The 20,766-nt window shown below is 32.6% G+C and overlaps 2 protein-coding genes and 1 long non-coding RNA gene across 4 annotated transcripts in view; 1 reads left to right on the top strand and 2 right to left on the bottom strand.

The window, feature by feature from the left end:
* Positions 1 to 20,766, bottom strand: part of LOC136062485 (monothiol glutaredoxin-S15, mitochondrial-like) — a 70,757-nt gene that overhangs the window by 28,435 nt on the left and 21,556 nt on the right. The gene's annotated exons all lie outside the window — the stretch shown is intronic.
* Positions 727 to 19,705, top strand: LOC112029818 (disease resistance protein RPM1-like). 2 transcript variants are annotated; one of them, XM_065761589.1, is made up of 5 exons: positions 727 to 924; positions 1,006 to 1,082; positions 15,950 to 16,077; positions 16,165 to 19,022; positions 19,474 to 19,705. In XM_065761589.1, the coding sequence occupies exon 4, from the start codon at positions 16,185 to 16,187 to the stop codon at positions 18,975 to 18,977; it is 2,793 nt and encodes a 930-aa protein (XP_065617661.1). In that variant the 5' UTR covers positions 727 to 924; positions 1,006 to 1,082; positions 15,950 to 16,077; positions 16,165 to 16,184; the 3' UTR covers positions 18,978 to 19,022; positions 19,474 to 19,705. The 2 variants fall into 2 exon arrangements, with proteins under 2 accessions (XP_065617661.1, XP_023918264.1); XM_024062496.2 differs by having other exon boundaries at positions 15,947 to 16,077.
* Positions 4,428 to 6,793, bottom strand: LOC136062499 (uncharacterized). Its single transcript, XR_010624223.1, has 2 exons — positions 6,643 to 6,793; positions 4,428 to 4,873 (listed from the first exon to the last, which is right to left on the bottom strand). It is a non-coding gene; the product is annotated as an uncharacterized LOC136062499 (long non-coding RNA).

Raw genomic sequence — 20,766 nt, 5'->3', positions numbered from 1 at the left:
CTCCTTTTATTACTATTTTCAGTACGTATGCAAACAATACATTTTTAAAAGAATAACTTCCCTCATGTTAGCATTATATCAAATGTTATTCAGGGTTGGTATTTTCTTTTTATCATTGGTTTATATAATACTCCTAATATCGAAATATTCAACAGTTCCTACTGCTATTTATATATAGAAGGTACATTCTTTTCTTAAGGGCATATGATTTTTTTTTTTTCACTCAATCCTAAATGGCATAGATGACTAGTGCAGTTGGGGAGAACATTTTCAAAAACGATAATAGAAATCAGGCAGAAAGAATATTCATCAACTCTTCATTATTTGTTTTCATTAATAGATAAAAAAGAAATACCATCTAATACAGTAAAAAACGACATTATGAAACTTTCAGGATAAAAAAAAAAAAGAAAAAAAAGAACTTTATGAAATCTAGCAATGTAAATATGTAATATTGGTTATGATTAATTTAGAAGGTGGAGAACATAGTTTGAAAAGTCTATAGCTAGTTGAAAGTTGAAACTCATCAGCTACCAATTGGTTTTGTAAAAGCATTCCCACTAACATTGGTACAACGTTGAATTTTCTACAATGATTGAAAGATGAAAGGTTTCACATGCTTTCTCAAGAAAAAAAACAATTGACAGGCAGAGGAGAAGACAAAATGAATGGTCCCCCTAGTGGATAACTTTAGAGAACAGAAAACATTTGGCACAATGTTGAAGATCATTCTTTATAAATATTGACAAAAAAAATGAAAGCAGAAATTACAGATTACCATTCCTTTTTCCCAAAGCCATGGCACAATCTCCCTTCATCATCTTTAGCCATAGATGCGATTACTTGTAAAGCAAAATACATCCATTGAATCTGTTCCTAAGCCCCAAGCATACAAGGAAACTCCATTAAAATTATTTCTGAAATGTAAGATCTCATGCACTTTTGCAAGATTAGCTTTAGACATATACTTTATGTGGAGAATAATTATCGTACGTGTGTGATCAGGTTGATGTTGCTGCTCTGCCTACTCAAGAAGAAAAACAAGTGCAATTTAAAGAGCAGAAGTGGAATTTAGAGAGCAGGTACTCTTATGTTTCTGATGCCATTCATTGAGACTACCATATAACGAGTTTTAATTGTTCTTAGCATGTGAAATGAGCCCATTTTGTTACAATTTTTTCTTGAATTATTAGGCAGCGTTTGGGTTCAGCGTCCATGTCCCACGTTTTACATTTTCAACTTTTTTTTTTTTTTTTTTTTTTTTTTTTACCAGCGCTTATTACACTGTTAATGGGTCATGAACAATGCAAATAGGCAAATGAACAGTGTTTTTGGTGTGAATGGTAATCTGGAAATTTTTTTTTATTGTTTTCAATTTTCAATTTTCAGCAAAATAAGCGGTATCCAAACACACCCTTAGTAAAAAGCTTAAGAAGGAATTGCTGAATTTCTTATAATAATCTGCTTTAAAAATTATCAGAAACACCAAGATTATGAATTTTTCTTCTCTTTCACCTTTTTGCTTATTGTATTATTAATTGCTATATTCAAAATTCTTACTCAATTTAGTGGGCACCTTAGGATAGCATAACTTGTAATGGGCAAGGTTAGATACTGATTCTCCCAGCTTGCTGTTATTTTTAATGGATAAATATATAAAAATATATATTCCCTGTAAACAACCAAACTCAGGTCCCTCCTCAATAACACACTTCTCTACACATTTTAACCACTAGAATGAACTCCCAAATTTTCTGATGGTCTACTATTTTTCCTTTTTTAAGAAGTAGAAACAAGTGGTTTCATCTATTAAATCATTGAGAAAATCCCAAGATAGGGATGACAAAGATCTATTAAGTGAGCCACCCCAAAAACCCAGGAACCTAGTACACAGAGATAGAGAAAGAAGAAATTAAATAAATACTTCAATGGAATTAACATAATAAGCCTATAAAGCATTAACAGAACAGAGAAATAGAGAGACATTTACCTTCTTTATAATCATTGCTTTTGTTTATAATCGTCGCTTTTGTTGGCCTCGGCCATGGATCTGTGCACAGAGAGCACTAAGAACCAGGAATTTGTTGGAACTTAAAACTCACCTCCACAAGGAAAAAAGAAACCCCAATACATGAAAGGAAGAGAAAAATGTAAGAAATGAAAAATTTTGGGTTCATTTTCTAACCAAATAGGGAATGAGAGAATGATATTTTATTTTTTTTTTAATGTTTTTTTTATCTGATTGGACTATTGACCTTGTAAAGGCTGAGTTTCAAGTTGGGTTGAGTCCAATTTTATTATTATTATTATTATTATTATTTTGAGAAAGATTGAGCCCAATTAAGCCTAGAAATTTTTTTTCAAGAAATTTTTTTTTGCTATTGTTATTATTATTATTATTTTAATTCTGGATGAGAAAAACTTATATCTTTATACCTATTGAATTTCTAATTCATATTAGGGTTACATTTTTTAATTAATTAGCTTTATTATTATTATTATTATTTTGAGAAAGATTGAGCCCAATTAAGCCTAGAAATTTTTTTTCAAGAAATTTTTTTTTGCTATTGTTATTATTATTATTATTTTAATTCTGGATGAGAAAAACTTATATCTTTATACCTATTGAATTTCTAATTCATATTAGGGTTACATTTTTTAATTAATTAGCTTGATTAAAATAGTTATATACCTATTTATTATAATTTATTTTAAGTCTGGTTCTTGAAATTTTTTTTTTTTTTTGAGAAAAAGGTTCTTGAAAATTGAACAAGTTACTTACTCCAAGTTGGTATCTTATTGGTACTCTTTTATATGCCTATTATTTTTTATATAAAAAAATTGTTCAAGGGCTCAATTTTAATACCTTACATAAACTACGTTATTATTATTTTTTTTGATAAGTATAAAGTACATTATTATTTATCTATTTTTGTTACATTAAAAATACATATGCTTAGAACTAATTTGATATATATATATATATATATATATCATGCATAACATAACCTGATTGCAAAAGGAAGATGCAGTAGTATAATCCTAAAGTCACAGATAAGCTCTAACATTGAAAGTATCAAGAGACTGTGTTCAGAAAATTTCCAAACCAGCTGGTTAGTAACTGATTCTAAGACAACTCGTAAGTGAGACTAAAATTGAAAAATTCAAGCACAAAATAATCCCTAGAAAGCTCTGAAACTTTGGCTCACCTCAAAAGGGCTCACCTCAAAGTATCACTGATGCATGTTAGAAAATGCAATGAATCAAAGATAACTTTTATTGCTCACTATTTTCACATTCTAACAAATGTAAAATCTTTAGAATTTACGTTGATCACAATTGATAATAGATGAGAAACAAGTAATTGGGGATATGAAAGAATGAACTTACCAAAGCGGAATGACATATATCAGAAGCAGACTGCATTCGTCTAGAATGCAAGATATGTCTTCCTTTATTAATAGTCAACATGAAGGAAGTTCCTTTTTCAAAAAAAATTGAATGAGTAAAAATTCCCATCCAAATGACACCAAAAAGGAATGATGAATTAAATGAAACATATATTTTGTCTCTCTCTCTCTTTTTTTTTTTTTTTTTTGATAGGAATATATTCTGTCTCTCTCTATCTCTCACACTCTAATCTTCATCTTCATAATTATAACAAATAACACAGGGGGCCAAACGCATGAATTCCTTTAAAAGTGATAATCAAGTAAACCACCATATTTTGTTGGAATTCAACTTGATTTGATCCGAAAGAGAACTTCGATCACAATAATCTAGGGGTTGTATTGGCTATATCAAAGAGAAAATCTAACTCACATTTCCTTGTCGTTTCTTATATCATCTTCGTTTTCAAAAAAAACAAAAAAAAAAACAAAAAAACAAAAAAAAACAAAACAAAAACAAAATAAAATGAAAAAGAGCCCTCTATTTTTCACTTTTAGCAACCAAAGAACACACACTAAATCATTGTACTTAAACAGCTAGATTACATGAAAACAGTCATCATGTATAACTAGTGGTATTTGAGGCAAGGTGGCAACAGAATTTGCAGTCAACATCAGCATCTTGATTGTTATGGAACAATAACCTGCAAAAATAGCAGATGCTAGAGCAAAATTCACACAATGACAAGAAACAAATAAAATTTATCAAGGAACAATATTGATGAAATTAATGATGGGAAAAAGAAACATAAAAGACATTACAATAAGTCCTAAATCAGGTATCCTGTAGATTTGAATTTGGAATCAGATGATCCAAAATAGTAGACATATTCCAAAATCTTATACACAAACAGACAAAAAAATGTTACATTCCCTGCCATTGCTTGTGATATGAAAAAAAGATAATTATTATAAAATTCATAAATAATAAAATTAAAATCATTCCTATAAAAAGAAATTAAAGGGAAGCAAAGGTCATACAGCAGCAAGAGTCGTTTATAAATTGGAATAGTTTTTTTCCTGCACCCTTATACATGACTAAACCCATCAAGCTTTGGATTAAATTGTAACGGTGTGTATTTCACAGATAATGTTACAATAAAAACTCAAATTAAGAAGAATAGCCCTTTTCTTGTTGAGAACTAATCATCTTAAAACAGAGAGTAAATTAGATAGAACTACAGCGATTCTCTTGTAGCAAAAGAGTTGTTCATGCAAGGGGTCTTCATTCCCTATCAAAAGATGAAAAACATTGCCAATGAATTCTAACCCAATGGTGCATGTGTAGAGAGAGAGAGAGAGAGAGCTGAAAATAACACCACACAACTCAAGTAAACAAAACCACATCCTATCTAAATTAGTCCAATTTTGCCTCCAAGCTTTATGAATTTTCCAATGTTTGAACTGCCAAGTGTCCAATGTACCTAACATAATAATAATGCGGGGGTCAAAAGCATGAAATTCCTCAAAAGAAATAATCAAGTAAAGTACCACCTGATTCTCAAAAAAAAAAAAAAACAAAAACAAAAAACAAAAAACAAAAGAAAAAGTAAAGCACCACCTGCTGCTATATATAGGAAAACTCTAACTCATATCCTAGTCATTCATTATATCATCTACTTAGGTTTATATAAATAAAGAAATAAATAAATATATATTTCTTTCTTTCTTTCTTTTTTCCTTTTGCACCTTTAGAAACCAAGGAACACATTTGCACTAAACAGCTAGATTACATGAAGGTGGTCATCAAATATACCTAGTGGTAATTGAGGCAAGGTGGTGACGCTATTTGCAGTCAACATCATATATATTCCAATTTTTTATTAAACATACCATTTATATGTACATTTGTAATTCTTTTTATAAATTTTATATAGTAAGATACACAACACAAAAAAGTGAAAAATTTGATTCACAATACAATTCACATTTTAATAACCATACTCATATCTCTGTGTTTGCAAAAAATAAAATGACTCTAAACATTACAATGGAAAAGGTCACCTTTTATTCCAATGCAATAATATGAGAAACCCCTTGCTCTTATTTGAGATAATCATTGAATCAAAACAATCTCTAAGACCCCAATAGAGCAAAACAATCATACAAACCCAATACATAAGCTCAACATCGATAATTCCTTTCAGTAATAAAGAAACAAAGAATTCAAAGTCATATGATTTTACTTTTTGATTACAAGACATCCCAATAAAATGCCAAAAAAATAATAAACCAAGATGAAATCTTCCAGCACAAAGAGCACAACTTTAAATTCAAAATGTCTTGGTCGGGCTGCTTTTGGTCCCTGAGAAAATATAGGTAAAAAAACAGAGAAATATACGTAGAACTTCAACTAGTAGGGCTGTAATCAACCCAAGCCAAGTATAGAAAGGCCAAGATTGGCTTGATAATAAAGATAGCATGTTCAAACTCTGCTTGAACTTGATTAAAGCCTACAAACAATTTTTTGACTTGAGCTTGTCAGAGATTCTAAAAGCCTGAGTTCGGCTTGCTTCATTAGTCAAGTCAAGTTCATGCTCAATATCAAGCTCTTGAGCTTGAACACAAGCACACAATCAAATGTTTAAATCTCATAACGATTAACATGATCAATTCTAAATGGAGCAACATCACTTTCACCTATGTCTACCATTGATATGACTTTACAGACCATATCAACAATTGTGAAAAATGTTGCCACTAGACTTGTATCACAAATTGGGAAGCAATGGATGGACATGTCAATAACAGAAAAATAAAGTAATAATGCATTATTAACTAGTTCCTTTGTTCTTCTCATTAGAATTAACAGTGGGTTTCCTTGTTCAACAAGGACAGAATTAACATGACAACAAATGCCATAGATGTGAACTTGGAAAAGACACATTACAATAATAATTAACAAAGGAAGAGCAAAGAGTTCTACCACATGAATCCCCTTCCCCTTCTCTGCCAAAAAAACAAAAAAAGCTGAGCATTAACTGACAGAAGTTTTCACTCTAATAGAGAAAAGAGAAAATGAGTGTATATATTAAATTGCTCTGCCTACTACTCTTAACTCGAGACATCGGAAAAATCCAGAAACATAGTATAAAGACAGAACACAACAAAAAGAGAGAAGAAATATTAATTAAAAGTATTTAAGAGACTAAAAATAATAAGCGCATAAATCATTAACAGAACAGAGAATTACCCTGTGAAAAATGGTGGCGTTTATTTGCCTCAGCCTTGGCTGTGTGCGCAAAGAGCCGTAAGAAAGCCGAATTCCCAAACAAGACCGAAAATTGGGAGGTGGGTTTCTTTTTTAAAATGAGAGATGTCTAGGACACGCGATATTTTGGGTTTTTTTTCCCTAGGTTTTTGTCCATCATATAGCCAAAGTATCAATTATAATTTTGGATCACTACATTTTTCAATTTCAAAAAAAATCTATGAGTGTGATAAGAAATTATTTCACCACACATAATACTCATCACACCCGTAAGTTTTTTTTTTTTTTTTTTTTTTTTTTTTTTTTTTTTTTTTGTAATTAGAAAATATAGTAATCCAAAATTATAATGGATACTCTAAATTAACCCTTACCCAAAAAAAAGAAGAGCTTCTGAGCACACGCGTGAGCGTGTGCTCAGAGGCCAGTTATTTGTGACCAATAAATCATTCATCCAAGTAAATTAATTTTTGTTGAATTATTTCATCACAACACCTACAATGTTCAGCGATTTCTCTTTAGAATCGCATCTATCATTCTTTGAACCTTTAAAGCTTCCATAAGAATGATTTGAGATTTTTAAATTTTTTTGAGAAGCTTGAGATTGTTAAAGTGAACTGCAAATAGTGATGTGACTTGAAAATAGTAGATTATAATTTACTAAATGCTTAATTTTCTTACTACTATAAATTTTTTTTTTCACCTACAATGCTTGGTGGTTTCTTCTCTATCACAGGATTTATCCTCTTTAAAATATTTTCTATCCTCTCACTTTTCCTTCCTCCCACCATTTTTTAATCCTCTCACTTTTTTACCCCTCCAACTAACGAACCCAGAAGTTCACATGAGGAAATTCCTAGTGGATTTATCGATTACTAAGCCAAAAGAATTGTTGGTCCTATAATCCTATTAAGGGATGTAACATAAAATCTGCTAAAACAATAGGATAATTCAAAAGGCATGGTTTGTTTGGAGTCTTTTTGTCTTTTGGTAAGTTATTTTGGAAATGCATAATACGATGGACAAACATGTAAACCTCAAATTGTGATAAATGAAAAATTACGACACTAAACCCCAACAAAAAAAAAAGAGCCTCATCGCACGCGCAAAGCGCGTGTGATGAGGCTAGTATATAATAATTACAATAGATAGGAGAAATTACAATCCTAAATATTTTCAACAAGACTATTAACTACCTATACTCTTTTTTAGCCAAATCTGTGTTATTATCCTGAGGCTGCAAATGCCAAATTTTTACTTTGGGTAAATTACAAAGCTAGTCCCTATCTTTAGTCCCTAATCTTTCAATGTGTCAATTTGGTCCCTAATTTTTTAGCGTCATGCCATCATGTCATTTTGGTCTTTGCCATTATCTCTTGCATGGAAAAGTTTGATGTGTCAAACGGAATAATAAAAAATTAATTTACTTGTCACACCAAATCCCAACTGTCAAACAAAATAATAAAAAAAATTAAAATCCCTCTCACTCATTCTCATGCTCATCAATGTCCCTAATAACTCTCACGCTCACCTTAGGTTTACTAATTTGGAATTTGGGTTTGGGGGTTTTGGAAAGGTGGATTTTCATTTGGGGTTTGGGTGATTGTTTATGGTTTCTACTTTCTATCCTCTTTGTCAGCGGTCGTAATAGAGATCGCATACAAAAGTTAGAAATATGGATTTATCAATCTAATAGTTGTATATTCAGGCATATGGGAGATTCGACTGTTTTGGTGCTCTAGAAGATAATGACCACATGATATCATTGAAATCATTATTACCATATTCAATCCTTGTCCATAAACTACATGTACCAAATGGCTGAAACTTTGTGGGCCCCAATGTAAAATCCAATCGATAAACTACACTACATGTACCAGATTATAAAAGAGGAGTTTGCTCAATTACTCGAAGATAGGTGCATTCTTTGATTTTGTTGTATGTTTTATTTTTCTTTTTTTGGTTGGATTTCAAATTTTTTTTTTTTTTTGGGTCTCATTTCTCAAAACTAGAAACAGTTTGTGTAAGCTAATTAACAAACAGAGTATGAGAAGATTAACATTTAAAGAAAATTCTAAAAGTCAATTGATGTGGCCAGAGAGAAAACCCGGCCCTGACCTCGCCATTGCCATCCGTCTGCAACTCCTGTTTTAGCCAAGAGAGTTAGGGATTAGGCATAGAGATGAGAGCAAGAGTGAGAGTGATAGGGATTTTAAATATTTTCCCAAGCCCAATCTCACGTGAGAAGTGAGAACAACAATTTAGTTTTCTTCTTTAAAAAACAATTTTAATATGACGTGGGTGTACTGTTCGTGATTGATGTGGCAAATAAGTTAATTTTTTATTATTACATTTAACATATCAGACTTTTTCATCTAAAAGATAACAGCAAGGACTAAAATGACATAGTGCTGAAAGGTTAGGGACCAAATTGAAATATGATGTAAAGGATAGGAACTAACTTTGTAATTTACCCTAATTTATAATTTAGGCTTTAATAAAAATTTGGATTGAATGATGTGTTTTATCACATAACTTAAAGTACTTTTTGTTATTTTTTATTAACTATTTATTGTCTAATTTAATTATACTATTGAAATTTATTAGTTTACATATAGTTTATGAGTAATTCTATTGTACCCTCCAAAAAAAAGGGGAGTACGATACCCACTAGTAAGTAACTTGCTACACCAGGTTATTTTTTTCTCACATTTGATGGTTCCATCCTCACATTGTACAGTTCCAACATCACATGTGACAGTTATTTCTCACATTTGGTGGTTCTCTTACTTTTTTCTCATATTTGACGATTCTATTCTCACATTATGCGGTTTCATCCTCACATTGTGCAGTTCCAATATCACATATAACAATTCTTTTGTCACATTGGGTGGTTCCCTTACTTTTTCTCACACTTGACGGTTCCATCCTCACAATGTGCAGTTCCAACATCACATTTGACAGTTCTTTTCTCACATTTGGTGGTTTCCTTATTTTTTTTTCTCACATTTGATGATTCCATCCTCACATTGTGCAGTTCCAATATCACATGTGACATTTTTTTCACTTTAGTGGTTCCCTTATTTTTTTCTCATATTGACGTTTCATCCTCACATTATGAATTCCAAACATCACATTGATAGTCTTTTTCACATTTGGTGGTTCCTTTATTTTTTCTCACATTTGATGTTTCATCCTTAATTGTGCAGTTTCAAATCACATGTGACAGTTATTTTTACATTTGGTGGTTTCCTTTACTTTTTTTTTCTCATATTTAACGGATCCATCCTCACATTATCTTAGTTCCAACATCACATGTAACAGTTCTTTTTCACATTTGGTGGTCCCTTCCTTTTTCTCACATTTGATGGTTTCATCCTCACATTATGTAATTCCAACATCACATGTGACAGTTCTTTTATCACATTTGGTGGTTCCCTTACTTTTTTTTTCACATTTAACGGTTCCATCCTCACATTATGCAGTTTCAACATCATACGTGATAATTCTTTTGTCACATTGGGTTTTTCCTTTACTGTTTTCTCACACTTGACGGTTTCATCTTCACATTTTGCAATTCCAACATCACATGTGATAGTTTTTTTGTCACATTGGGTGGTTTCCTTACTTTTTTTTTCACATTTGACGGTTTCATCCTCACATTGTGCAATTCCAACATCACATGTGACAATTCTTTTCTCACATTTGGTGGTTCCTTTATTTTTTTTTTCTCACATTTGATGATTTTGACGGGAATTTAGACCCCTTAAACAACCAGATTGCGTAGCCTAGATTAATTAGCCAAGTTGTTACTTAGTCAAATTAAGCAATTCTAGGTTAAAACAATCCAAACAATCATATCAAGAATATAAAGCAGCGGAAAATAAATAACACAAGATATGATCACCCAGGAAACCACACGGTAAAAACCTGGGGAGGATTTGACCCACCGATCCTCAAGGCTAACCTGAATTCACTATGAAAGAATTGAAGTTCGTACAAAAGGACTACAAGCTCCCCGCTCGACTTCCTAATGCTACCCACCAGTAGAACTTCCTGACACGACCACGCGCAGGCTCCGAATCCACGGACTACTTCTTTCTTGAATTCCTCAATCAGCTACAAGCTCCCCGCTTGCTTTTCTTTTAAGTTCCAATGGTTGCAACAGTAATGATCTTCAAGATGTTGAAATAATCTCCACCATGAAAACCCTAAGTTTTGTGTAAAGGAAAGCTCCTCAAAGATCTCACAAGAGATTCACACAAAACAGCAATGTATGAGCAACAATACAATATGGACAACCTTCAAAAACGTGACTAGGGTTTTGTTTATATACCTAGGGTAAAAACATAAAACCCTAAACGTTTAATGAAGTAGGGCTGAGTTGGAAATTCTGCAGAAAAATCAACCTGTGCGATTTTCGATCGATCGAGTCTATTCTTCGATCGATCGAGCCAGGCCGAAAGTCCCAAGTACTTCTGCAGCCACTCGATTCCAACTTTACAATATAAGACCAACTTTGAGCAAGTCTAAATAAGACTAAATACAATGTTTGATCATGGTTTGCCAACATTACAAATTAGAGTTCTAAATACATAAAATCCTAAGACCTTAGAACCTAACAGATTTCATTCTCACATTGTGCAGTTCCAATATCACATGTGTCAATTTTTTATCACATTTGATGGTTCCCTTATTTTTTTTCTCACATTTGACAGTTTCATCCTCACATTATGTAATTCCAACATCACATTTGATAGTGCTTTTCTCACATTTGGTGGTTCCCTTATTTTTTTCTCACATTTGACGATTTCATCCTCACATTGTGCAGTTCTAACATCACATGTGACAATTCTTTTATTACATTGGGTGGTTTCCTTACTTTTTTTTTCTCATATTTAACGGTTCCATCCTCACATTATCTTGTTCCAACATCACATGTGATGGTTCTTTTTTCACATTTGGTGGTTCCCTTACTTCTAACTTCCATCCACGTTGAGGAAGTTACTAAACAAGTGACCACTCCAAAACTCACTATAAAAGGACTCAGCCATATGAAATCAAAGTAAGTTTTTCACCACTTATAGAGTTGGAATTCCTGAGTTTAAAAGAGAAAACTAACTTAAGCATCGGAGGGTTCTCGGCCAGTTCACCCCGATCACCTTTGATCTCATGCTTCTTTCTTTTCAGGCCTTCCAAGCAATCTCAAGCCCATTGAAGCCCGAAGCATTCAGCCTACTGATTTTCTATGCATCATCAATATATACTATAAAACCGAAGATGTATAACCTTATGTGCTCTCTAATTGTTCTTATGCAACATTTGCAACTTAATCACAGTTGTGTGTTTATTGTGGTGTTTAAGGTTGGAAATATGGTGACTATACAATTAGCAAGTTATGCAAAAAATCCAATACAAAGATTGTTGAAAATTTTAAAATTTTCAATAAAAACTTGAATTGAAACTACAGATCAGTATAAAATAGTCATCAATCAAGGCTACTACACCAGGTTTTATATTTTTTAGGCATTTTCATTAGATCCACGTATGCGGAAGTGTCAAATGACTGTGTATGATGAGTATAACCACCCCAACTAAAGTGTCTATGTAGTTTTGTTTCATTAAATTATTATTATATTTAGACCCATCTAAAACAAAATAAACATCCCAAAAAATTTCCACAATAACAAAAATTACCAATAGAAAAGCTAAAAACAATTAAGCACAATTGACCGATTTTACCAAAAACGAACAACCCAGTCTTTTTAAAAAAATTATCAAAATAATTTTGTCATTGAGAGTTTAGCATATCGACCACAATGATAAGTGTAAGCCTCATTTGAGTCAGCAGAGCCTCCACTAGCTAAGTCTAAGAAAGCCCTAATAGCAATGAAATGTTTTTGTTGTTGAAGACTTAGCGATGCCACAAAACACTTATCTCTCTCTCTCTCTTAGGTTTCGCAAAATTTATACAAACTCGTCATTCTAAAGCCATTTGGTATTTGTTCTTATAAAATATTGGAACATATAATTTGAACATAATTGGCTGTTAAAAGGTCAATTTTCATCTCTATACTTTGTTCGAATCAACATGGTGGCAAGTCAGTATATTTTTTGCCGAGCAACTCTGGTTCGAATCCTTCACGCCTGCAATTTTATTTTTTTGAATTTTCAATTTTGTTGTACTGAGTAGGATTATTTATTTTATTTTTTGAAAATGGTATGAGTCCTGTTTGCAAATAATACACAAAGACTCAAGATAGATGAGAATGACTTTAAAAACAGAGGCACTATACTTGCGTAGTCATTGAGAGATAAAATTTTAATACAGAAGGAATAAAAGAATCGACGAGTATAGAGATCTTTTTATTCTCTACCATGTACAAATGAATTACTTTATCGAGTATTGATATAATTTACTAGTGCTGAATCTGTTCTTCAATCACCAAATCTACAACAAGAAAATGTGTAACAAAACCTTAACAAACGGCAAACTCTAGTACCTTAAGAAAAATCCAATGCCCCAATGTAATGGCCAATGGCACTCCCTTAACAGTATAACAAGAGGAAAATAAAACCAACCTAAGTAGTATAACATAACCCAAAAAAACTGACCAACAAGTTCCAAAATTGCAAATACAAAGAATACCCCATCATAATTTAAGCGAAAAAAGAGTCATAAATTGGGACCATACCTTGGCATAAGCATCCCACACATTGTGATTAAAATAAGGGAGAAACACTATGAAAGAACTACTAAGAAGAGAAAGAGAGGATGTTGGATTGAGATGAATTGATGTTATCTACTCAACATTACAAATATATTTCAAAGCTATTCCAGGGTTAAGCAAAGCCATCAAAATGCTTATTAGACATGAAAAAAAAAAGGTTTTGCCTGTTCTATGGAAACAAAAGGAATCAATTACATAATTAGCACTAGGTAGTCTTCTTTCATCATAGACTAGGCATTGATACAAATCTACCAACAGGACAAACTTTGATATCAATGTAGGTATACACAAAGCAAACATCTTATGTTAAACTAGTTAAAATGTTATCACCACTGTCATCCAAAAAGTTATCATGCATTAAAATACATAGCTCGTAGAGGCATTTCATCAAACAATTCATTGCATTTAAATTAGACCAACTCGGAACTCTAAAAAAATATCTCCAACAATTTCTTAACAAAACTAAACCAACCCATGCTTTCCAGTAGATACAGACCCACATAGAAAAATCCAAACAAAACCCACACAACTCAAATACAAACAAAAACAGAAATACAGACAAACCCAGAACGAACTTAGATAGGCTAAGAGAGACAAACTTGAACACCATGGTGGTTGCGGCTTTAACATTGTTGTCGTAGCTTGAGGCAGTGAAGACGCGAGCGTTGTGGAAGGATTTCCCAAATTCCACGGTTAGTGAGGGATTTGAAATCAATAGATTTGGAACTTTAATTCCAAGATGGATTTGGGTCAAATACAAATTCTTCTCTTTTTAAGTTACCCACCCAAATCCAAATCCTAAACGAAATCCCATGCCATCCAAACATACCAGAAGAAGATTGAGGACTCTTCCCCATACACAATACCCACAAGAAACTAATAAAGAAAAAAGGGAAAAAAAAACAATAGCAGTGAAAATAGGGTTTTATCATTTTGATACTTACCTCTAGCAATATCAAAAGGATTATGATCCTTTAAAGAAACCTTCAATGTTTTTTAGAAAGAAGGAAACCTTTACCAGAAAACGCAAGAGGAAGTGAAGAACGTGAGAGAGGAAGAAAAATCGGAGAACGCGTGAGAAAAAAAAACTCAGAGAGACCATCAGAATTTTTTTTTTTAGTTTATATACAGTGACTTGCTTTGCCAGTAACCGGTTTCTACTAAAATTAAATTAACGGCTAAGATGATAACAACACCAAATCAATGGTTCAGATATGGGTGGGTACCGTACCCCCCAAAAATAATAGGGGGTACGGTAGAATGACCCATAGTTTATTTATATCGCATTGACATAATACTAATCTCTCTCTCTCTCTCTCTCTACACACACACACACATAACTTTCCTTAGGAAGGATTGAGAAGATTATAAATATAATATCTAATAAATATCTTTTATTTTACATGAGCCTCAACCCTACCTATATCAAATTTTCATGATAATTTTACACTATCAACTGATCGAAGTATTTGATTTTTCTTTTGTTATATTTTAGGTAAAACTAATTAGAAATAATAGTTTAACCCAAAAAAAACCTGCACTAAACAAATTCCAATAAAATTTTAGTTTTTTTTTAAAACAAAATAATGTTTCATTATTTTTCTAATTATTTTACTTGACCATTTTATTTATTGATTTAAATAGGCAAAACTATAATATTAGTTCCTAAAGTTTACTCTTTGAGTGCAATTAATACCTTAAGTTTCAATTGAGCACTATTAGTTCTTCAATTTAAAAAATGAGCACTATTAGTAATTTTGTTAACTGTCGTTAATATTATTGCCTATGGGGCTAACTAATAGTGACATGGCATCTTTTTAATGCATTTCCACCGTCTAAATTAAAGTTTGTTCAAGCATTTCATTGTGTAAAGGCAAAAACGGTAAAGCTAGTAAGATATAGTGGCAGTTGCCCTAACTTAAAAAAATAAAAATAAATACTAGGCTCCAATCTGCTAGGTTTATTCCCATTCCCGCTAATTAGCATCTATATTAATATGAGAAAGATTATATTTTTTTGGGGGCCTTTTATGCTAAATATTCAGTTTTTGAAAATTATTTTGTTCCAAAGTCTCTATCGTAAAATATTTAGTTAAGTAACTTCTTTTTGAAACTCAATTTTTTGAAAGTCAACAAGTTTGAACTTGGAACTTGATTTCACTAAAGTCGAGTATTATGAAATTTAGTGGAACGTGAAACTCAAGTTTGAGAAAATCGAGTTCCACATTTGCCACATATCACTAAATTGTATAGAACTCGACTTTGGCAAAATCAAGTTCTACTTTGAACTCAATTTTGAGAAAGTCAAGTTCCAAAAAGATACTACATAACTAAATAAGTAGCAATAGATGCTTTTTAACAAAATAAATTTCAAAAACCAAATATTTAGCACAAAAAAAAAAAAAAGAAAAAGAAAAAGAAAAAATTCCTTTGTTGGATGTACTACTATTGGTAAGGATATACATTTCTTTGGGTCTCAGTACAAAGCATTTATAGAGCTGGGCCATTTAGCTCACAATAATGATGTGGTATTGATATATTTTCTTTATGTTACAAAAGTAGGTTGCTAGCCTGAGGCAACAATTCTTTGATTCTACTACACCTAGTGGCCATGCGGGATATTTTGTTTTCTTTTAGTGCACACCAAATTTGTAAAAGAGAACACGAAACTTGACCTTCCTGCTCAGAAGGTAATACTGTGAAACATAAGCCCTTTTTGTTTTTTTGATATTCTGTTATATTTGGCATTGACTTTATTTGCACATAATTATGGCCAGTGATCTAAGTAGGAAGGAAAATGGCCGAAAGTGCAGTCAGCCTAGTTATACAAAATTTGGCCCCACTGTTAATCACAGAAGCGAAATTGCTTAAGGGCATCCATGAAGAAGTTACAAGCATCAGACGTGAAATGGAGATGATCCAATCTTTCCTTAAGGAGAAGTATGACATGAGCAATGTTGCAAAGACATGGGTGAAACATGTGAGGGAAGAAGCTTATCACATAGAAGATGTCATTGATGAATACATACTTCATTTTGCAAAACTTCACAGGCAAAAGCGTTTCTCCTATTTTCTTCAGAAGGTTTTTCACTTTACCATAAACCTAAAAGCACGACATGTGATTGCCTCTGAAATTCAAGATATCAACAGGATACTCAAGGACATCCAAAAGAGTGGTGAAAGATATGGCTTCAATGCCATAGAGCAAGGAAGATCCAGTATTGATGCTAAAAGTGATACATGGGATCCTCGAATGACATCCCTTTTCATCGAGGAAGCTGAGGTAGTGGGCATTGAGTCTCATAGAGACAAATTGATTAATTGGCTATTAAAAGGATCATCTAATCACATGGTGTTTTCAGTGGTCGGCATTGGTGGCCTTGGGAAAACCACTCTTGTTAGGAAAGTATACGACAATGATGAGGTGGCACCACACTTTGATTGTCGTGCTTGGATCACTGTGTCTCAATCATACAAGATGGAGGAGCTATTAAGGGATGTGATTAAGCAATTCTACAAAGCAAGGAAGGAGTTTGCTCCGAAAGAATTTGACACAATGAAGGTGACATCACTAATTGAAGAATTGAAGCACTATTTACGTGAGCAAAGGTATGTAGTAATCTTTGATGATGTATGGGATATAGAATTTTGGGAATGTATAAAATGTTCTTTCCCAGAGAATGACAAAGGCAGTAGAATAATAATCACAACTCGAAATGAGGATGTTGCTCCTTCTAGCAATGAATCTCTTGATTATTATGTGTACAAGATGTCATCCTTACCTTTTGAAAAAGCCTTTGAGCTCTTTTGTAAGAAGGTGTTTAAACGAGAAGGGGGGCAATGTCCTCCTGATTTTGTTGATATTTCTTGTGGAATAGTTGAGAAATGTGGAGGGTTACCACTAGCAATTGTGGCTATTGGTGGCCTTTTTTCAACCAAAGCCAAGGCAGTCTCTGAGTGGCGCAAAGTTCTTGATAGTCTTAGTTCAGAGTTTGAAATTAATTCACGTCTTAAAAGTATCACTAAAATTCTATCCTTCAGTTATCATGATTTACCTTACAACCTTAAAGCATGTTTTTTATATTTTGGAATGTTTCCAGAGGATTGCTTCATTAATTGTGCAAGACTAACTCGGCTATGGATAGCTGAAGGTTTTGTAAAAGAAAAGAAAGGGTTGACATTGGAAGACGTTGCACAAGAGTATTTGAACCAGCTTATTCACAGAAGCTTGGTTCAAGTGAATGAGGAAGATATTATTGGGAAAATTCGACGTTGTCGAGTTCATGATATGATGCATGAGGTCATTCTTTCAAGGTCAGAGGAATTGAGTTTCAATTTGGTCTCAATGACAAATTACTCAAATTTTGAGAGAGCAGCTCGACGCCTCTCAATTCAGAACAATGTGAACACTCGTTTGCAGAGTATTACTAATTCTCAAACTCGTTCTATTCTCCTTTTGGGGGTAAATGAAGTGCCTAGTTCTTTTCTTTCTACTTGTTTTGCAAAATTCAAGTTAATGAAAATAATGGATTGTGAAGGTGCTCCTATAGATTACATTCCTAAAGAAGTGGGAAACCTATTCCATCTAACATATTTAAGCCTAAGAGATACAAAAGTGCAAATGCTTCCAAAGTCCATAGGTAAATTGCACAACCTAGAGACGTTAGATTTGAAACATTCCCTTGTGTCTGAGCTTCCAGCAGATATTAGTGGGCTTCGTAAGCTACGATATCTTGTGGCCTACAATTTTAAAAGAGATACTCAACACTGTATAGTTTCTCATTGTGGAATAAAGATACCAAATGACATTAGGCATTTAGAGTCCTTACAGAAGCTTTTTTTTATTGAAGCCAGTAGTGCTACCCTCATAACAGAATTGGGAAGTTTGGCACAGTTGAGGAAATTTTCGATCTCTAAAGTGAAGAAAGAGAATGGGATGGATTTGTGCACTGCGATACAGAAAATGAGTCACCTTCAGTCGTTGGTAATTTTTGCCATAAGTGAGGAAGAAGTTCTTGATTTGCAATTGCTGCCTTCTCCTCCTCCCCTCCTACAAACTCTTGGCCTACATGGGCAACTAGAAAAGTTGCCAGAATGGATTCCCAAACTCAAGAGTATAGTTCGAATTGTTTTAAACTGGTCAAAATTAATGGAAGATCCATTAAAGGTCCTTCAAGCTCTGCCTAATTTGATGGATCTTTGGCTTCAAGATGGATACAAAGGTGAGCAATTACATATTGAGGGAGGAGGCTTCCAAAAACTCAAGGCTTTAGTTCTTCGAACTTCGAGAGGATTGAATAAGTTGATAATAGATGAAGGTGCCTTGCCTCTTCTTGAAAAGCTTGAAATTGAAGATTGCCCACAGCTAAAAGAGGTGCCCTCTGGCATCCACCATCTGAAATGCCTTAAATATCTACAATTTGATGAAATGCCGACTGAATTCGTTCTTAGTCTGCAACCAAATGAAGGCCCTAATTTTGGGAAAATCAAGCATATATCCTCTGTCACTTTTAGGTATAGGACTCGTGGAGAAAACTACAAATGGTACAAGCTTGGTGATTCAGCATTGTTAAAGCATCTGCAAAGGTGATTCATGGAGGACCAAAGTGCCCACACCACTTTTAGATAATTACAGGTACATCCCCACCCACTTAAGACTATTACATTTACTTTAAATTACAAGCACCATTTTTCATAAGCCACTACTCCATTTTGTTAACCAGCTTCAACCCAGAAAATGATCATAGACATTGTTCAATGGTTTTTTTCCTCTTTCTTATACTAATGCTTCTAACAAATAAATAGCCTTTATTATGACAATTAGCTTGAAACTTATCAATAATTTTATACATATCATTGTGAGTAGCATGAAGCAACAATTGGACAACAACCATTGTTCAAATTTTTTATTTGTAGACAATTTTTTTACTAATGTTAGTATTCTTATTACCAAGTTTGTTTACTATGTTTGAATTGTAGTTGGTAAGCCTGCATTTCCCACTTTCACACATTATAGACCTTTTTCTTTTTTGCATTTTTTATTAGATTTAACTTTTTATTTATATTTCTCTTGTTAATACTGTTAGGCTTAGCTTCAAATGTCAATGTTTCAAGGATTTTCAAGTGCCAGATCAAATAAGATACAACTCTTTTCTCAACCAACCAGATCATCAGTAGTTGTTTCTCCCATTCAATGTCGCCTTTGTCATTGTATTATTGTAATGCATTATCGTTTTTGTATCAATATTGTTATGGTGTGTAATATTTTCTGTATCAAACTTATGCTAAGCAAAAGAGTGATGTTTCAGTTGAATTGTATTTGTTTTCTTTTTAGAGTGGTTTAAGTATGTTAAGTGTTTCATTGGTATGACCACATGTAATGGCTTTGATATAATAGCTAAAATTCTATATAATGAAATTTGCATATAATTTGTAAAAGGGTAACTAAATGTATATGTTTTCTTTCTTTATTCATCAAAAAAAAAAAAAGAAAAAAAAAAAAGAAAAAGAAAAAAAGAAACTGTATCAAACAGGCTTCTTGTTCAAATTACGGGACTATTTTTAGAGACTAAGATGTTGTGTATGGACTGGTGCTGCCATTTTGGCTTTGAGTAGTTTTTAGTGATGCTGTAGTGTTGTTGCCTAGTTTGTTGTAGATTTAGTTTTGATGTTTGTTAAGTGCTATTAGCTTGATGTTTAAATTCAACTTTTGTTGCTTCTTTTTGAACTTCTTGTATGGTTTTTCTTGTTTCAATAAATTTTACTCATTCATTTGAGTTTTTTTTTTTTTTTTTTTTTTTTTTTTTTTTTGGGAAATTTGTTTACTATATGAAACATTCATTCATATTGATAAAAAGGTAAGTCCACTTCTAAACAACAAAATTAACAAAGGTTCAATTAGTATTACACATTATGAATTTAGTTACTATTGAATGTCTCCCACAAAAGACTTTGATATCTTAAAACCTAATTTTTGGTTGGAATTCTAACTTGGTGGTTTGTTGTTAATGGTTTTGTTGCTTATTATGAACCTCTTGTATTGTGATCTTGGTTGGAATTCTAACATTGTTGACCTAGAGAGTTAGTAGAGGTTTGACCAACTTTCTCTTTTGATTTCTCAGAATTATTAACCTTAGATGGTTCATTCCTCTTAAAATTTCTAGATTCAGCATTGTTTTTACCTCTTGCCCTTTTGTTGTTATTCCTAAGAAAATTTCTAAAGTTCTTGGCAAGATAGGCAATCTCTGTAGAAGAGAGTTCATCATCAAATCCATTCACATCAATATCATCAACTGACTTAAGAGTCATTGATTTGGATTTGTTTGTCTTAGGTAGATCTAACTCATAGGACTGGAGAAATCCTACAAGCTCATCAACAG

Source organism: Quercus suber, unplaced genomic scaffold (assembly GCF_002906115.3).
Source record: "Quercus suber isolate HL8 unplaced genomic scaffold, Cork oak 2.0 scaffold_420, whole genome shotgun sequence".
NCBI lineage: Eukaryota > Viridiplantae > Streptophyta > Magnoliopsida > Fagales > Fagaceae > Quercus > Quercus suber.
The sequence above is the reverse complement of the archived record's forward strand: the minus strand, read 5'-3'. Positions and strand labels throughout refer to the sequence as shown.

What these genes read in the sequence shown, in the direction of transcription:
- LOC112029818 (XM_065761589.1), top strand. Translation starts at nt 16,185, where the DNA reads ATGGCCGAAAGTGCAGTCAGCCTAGTTATACAAAATTTGGCCCCACTG.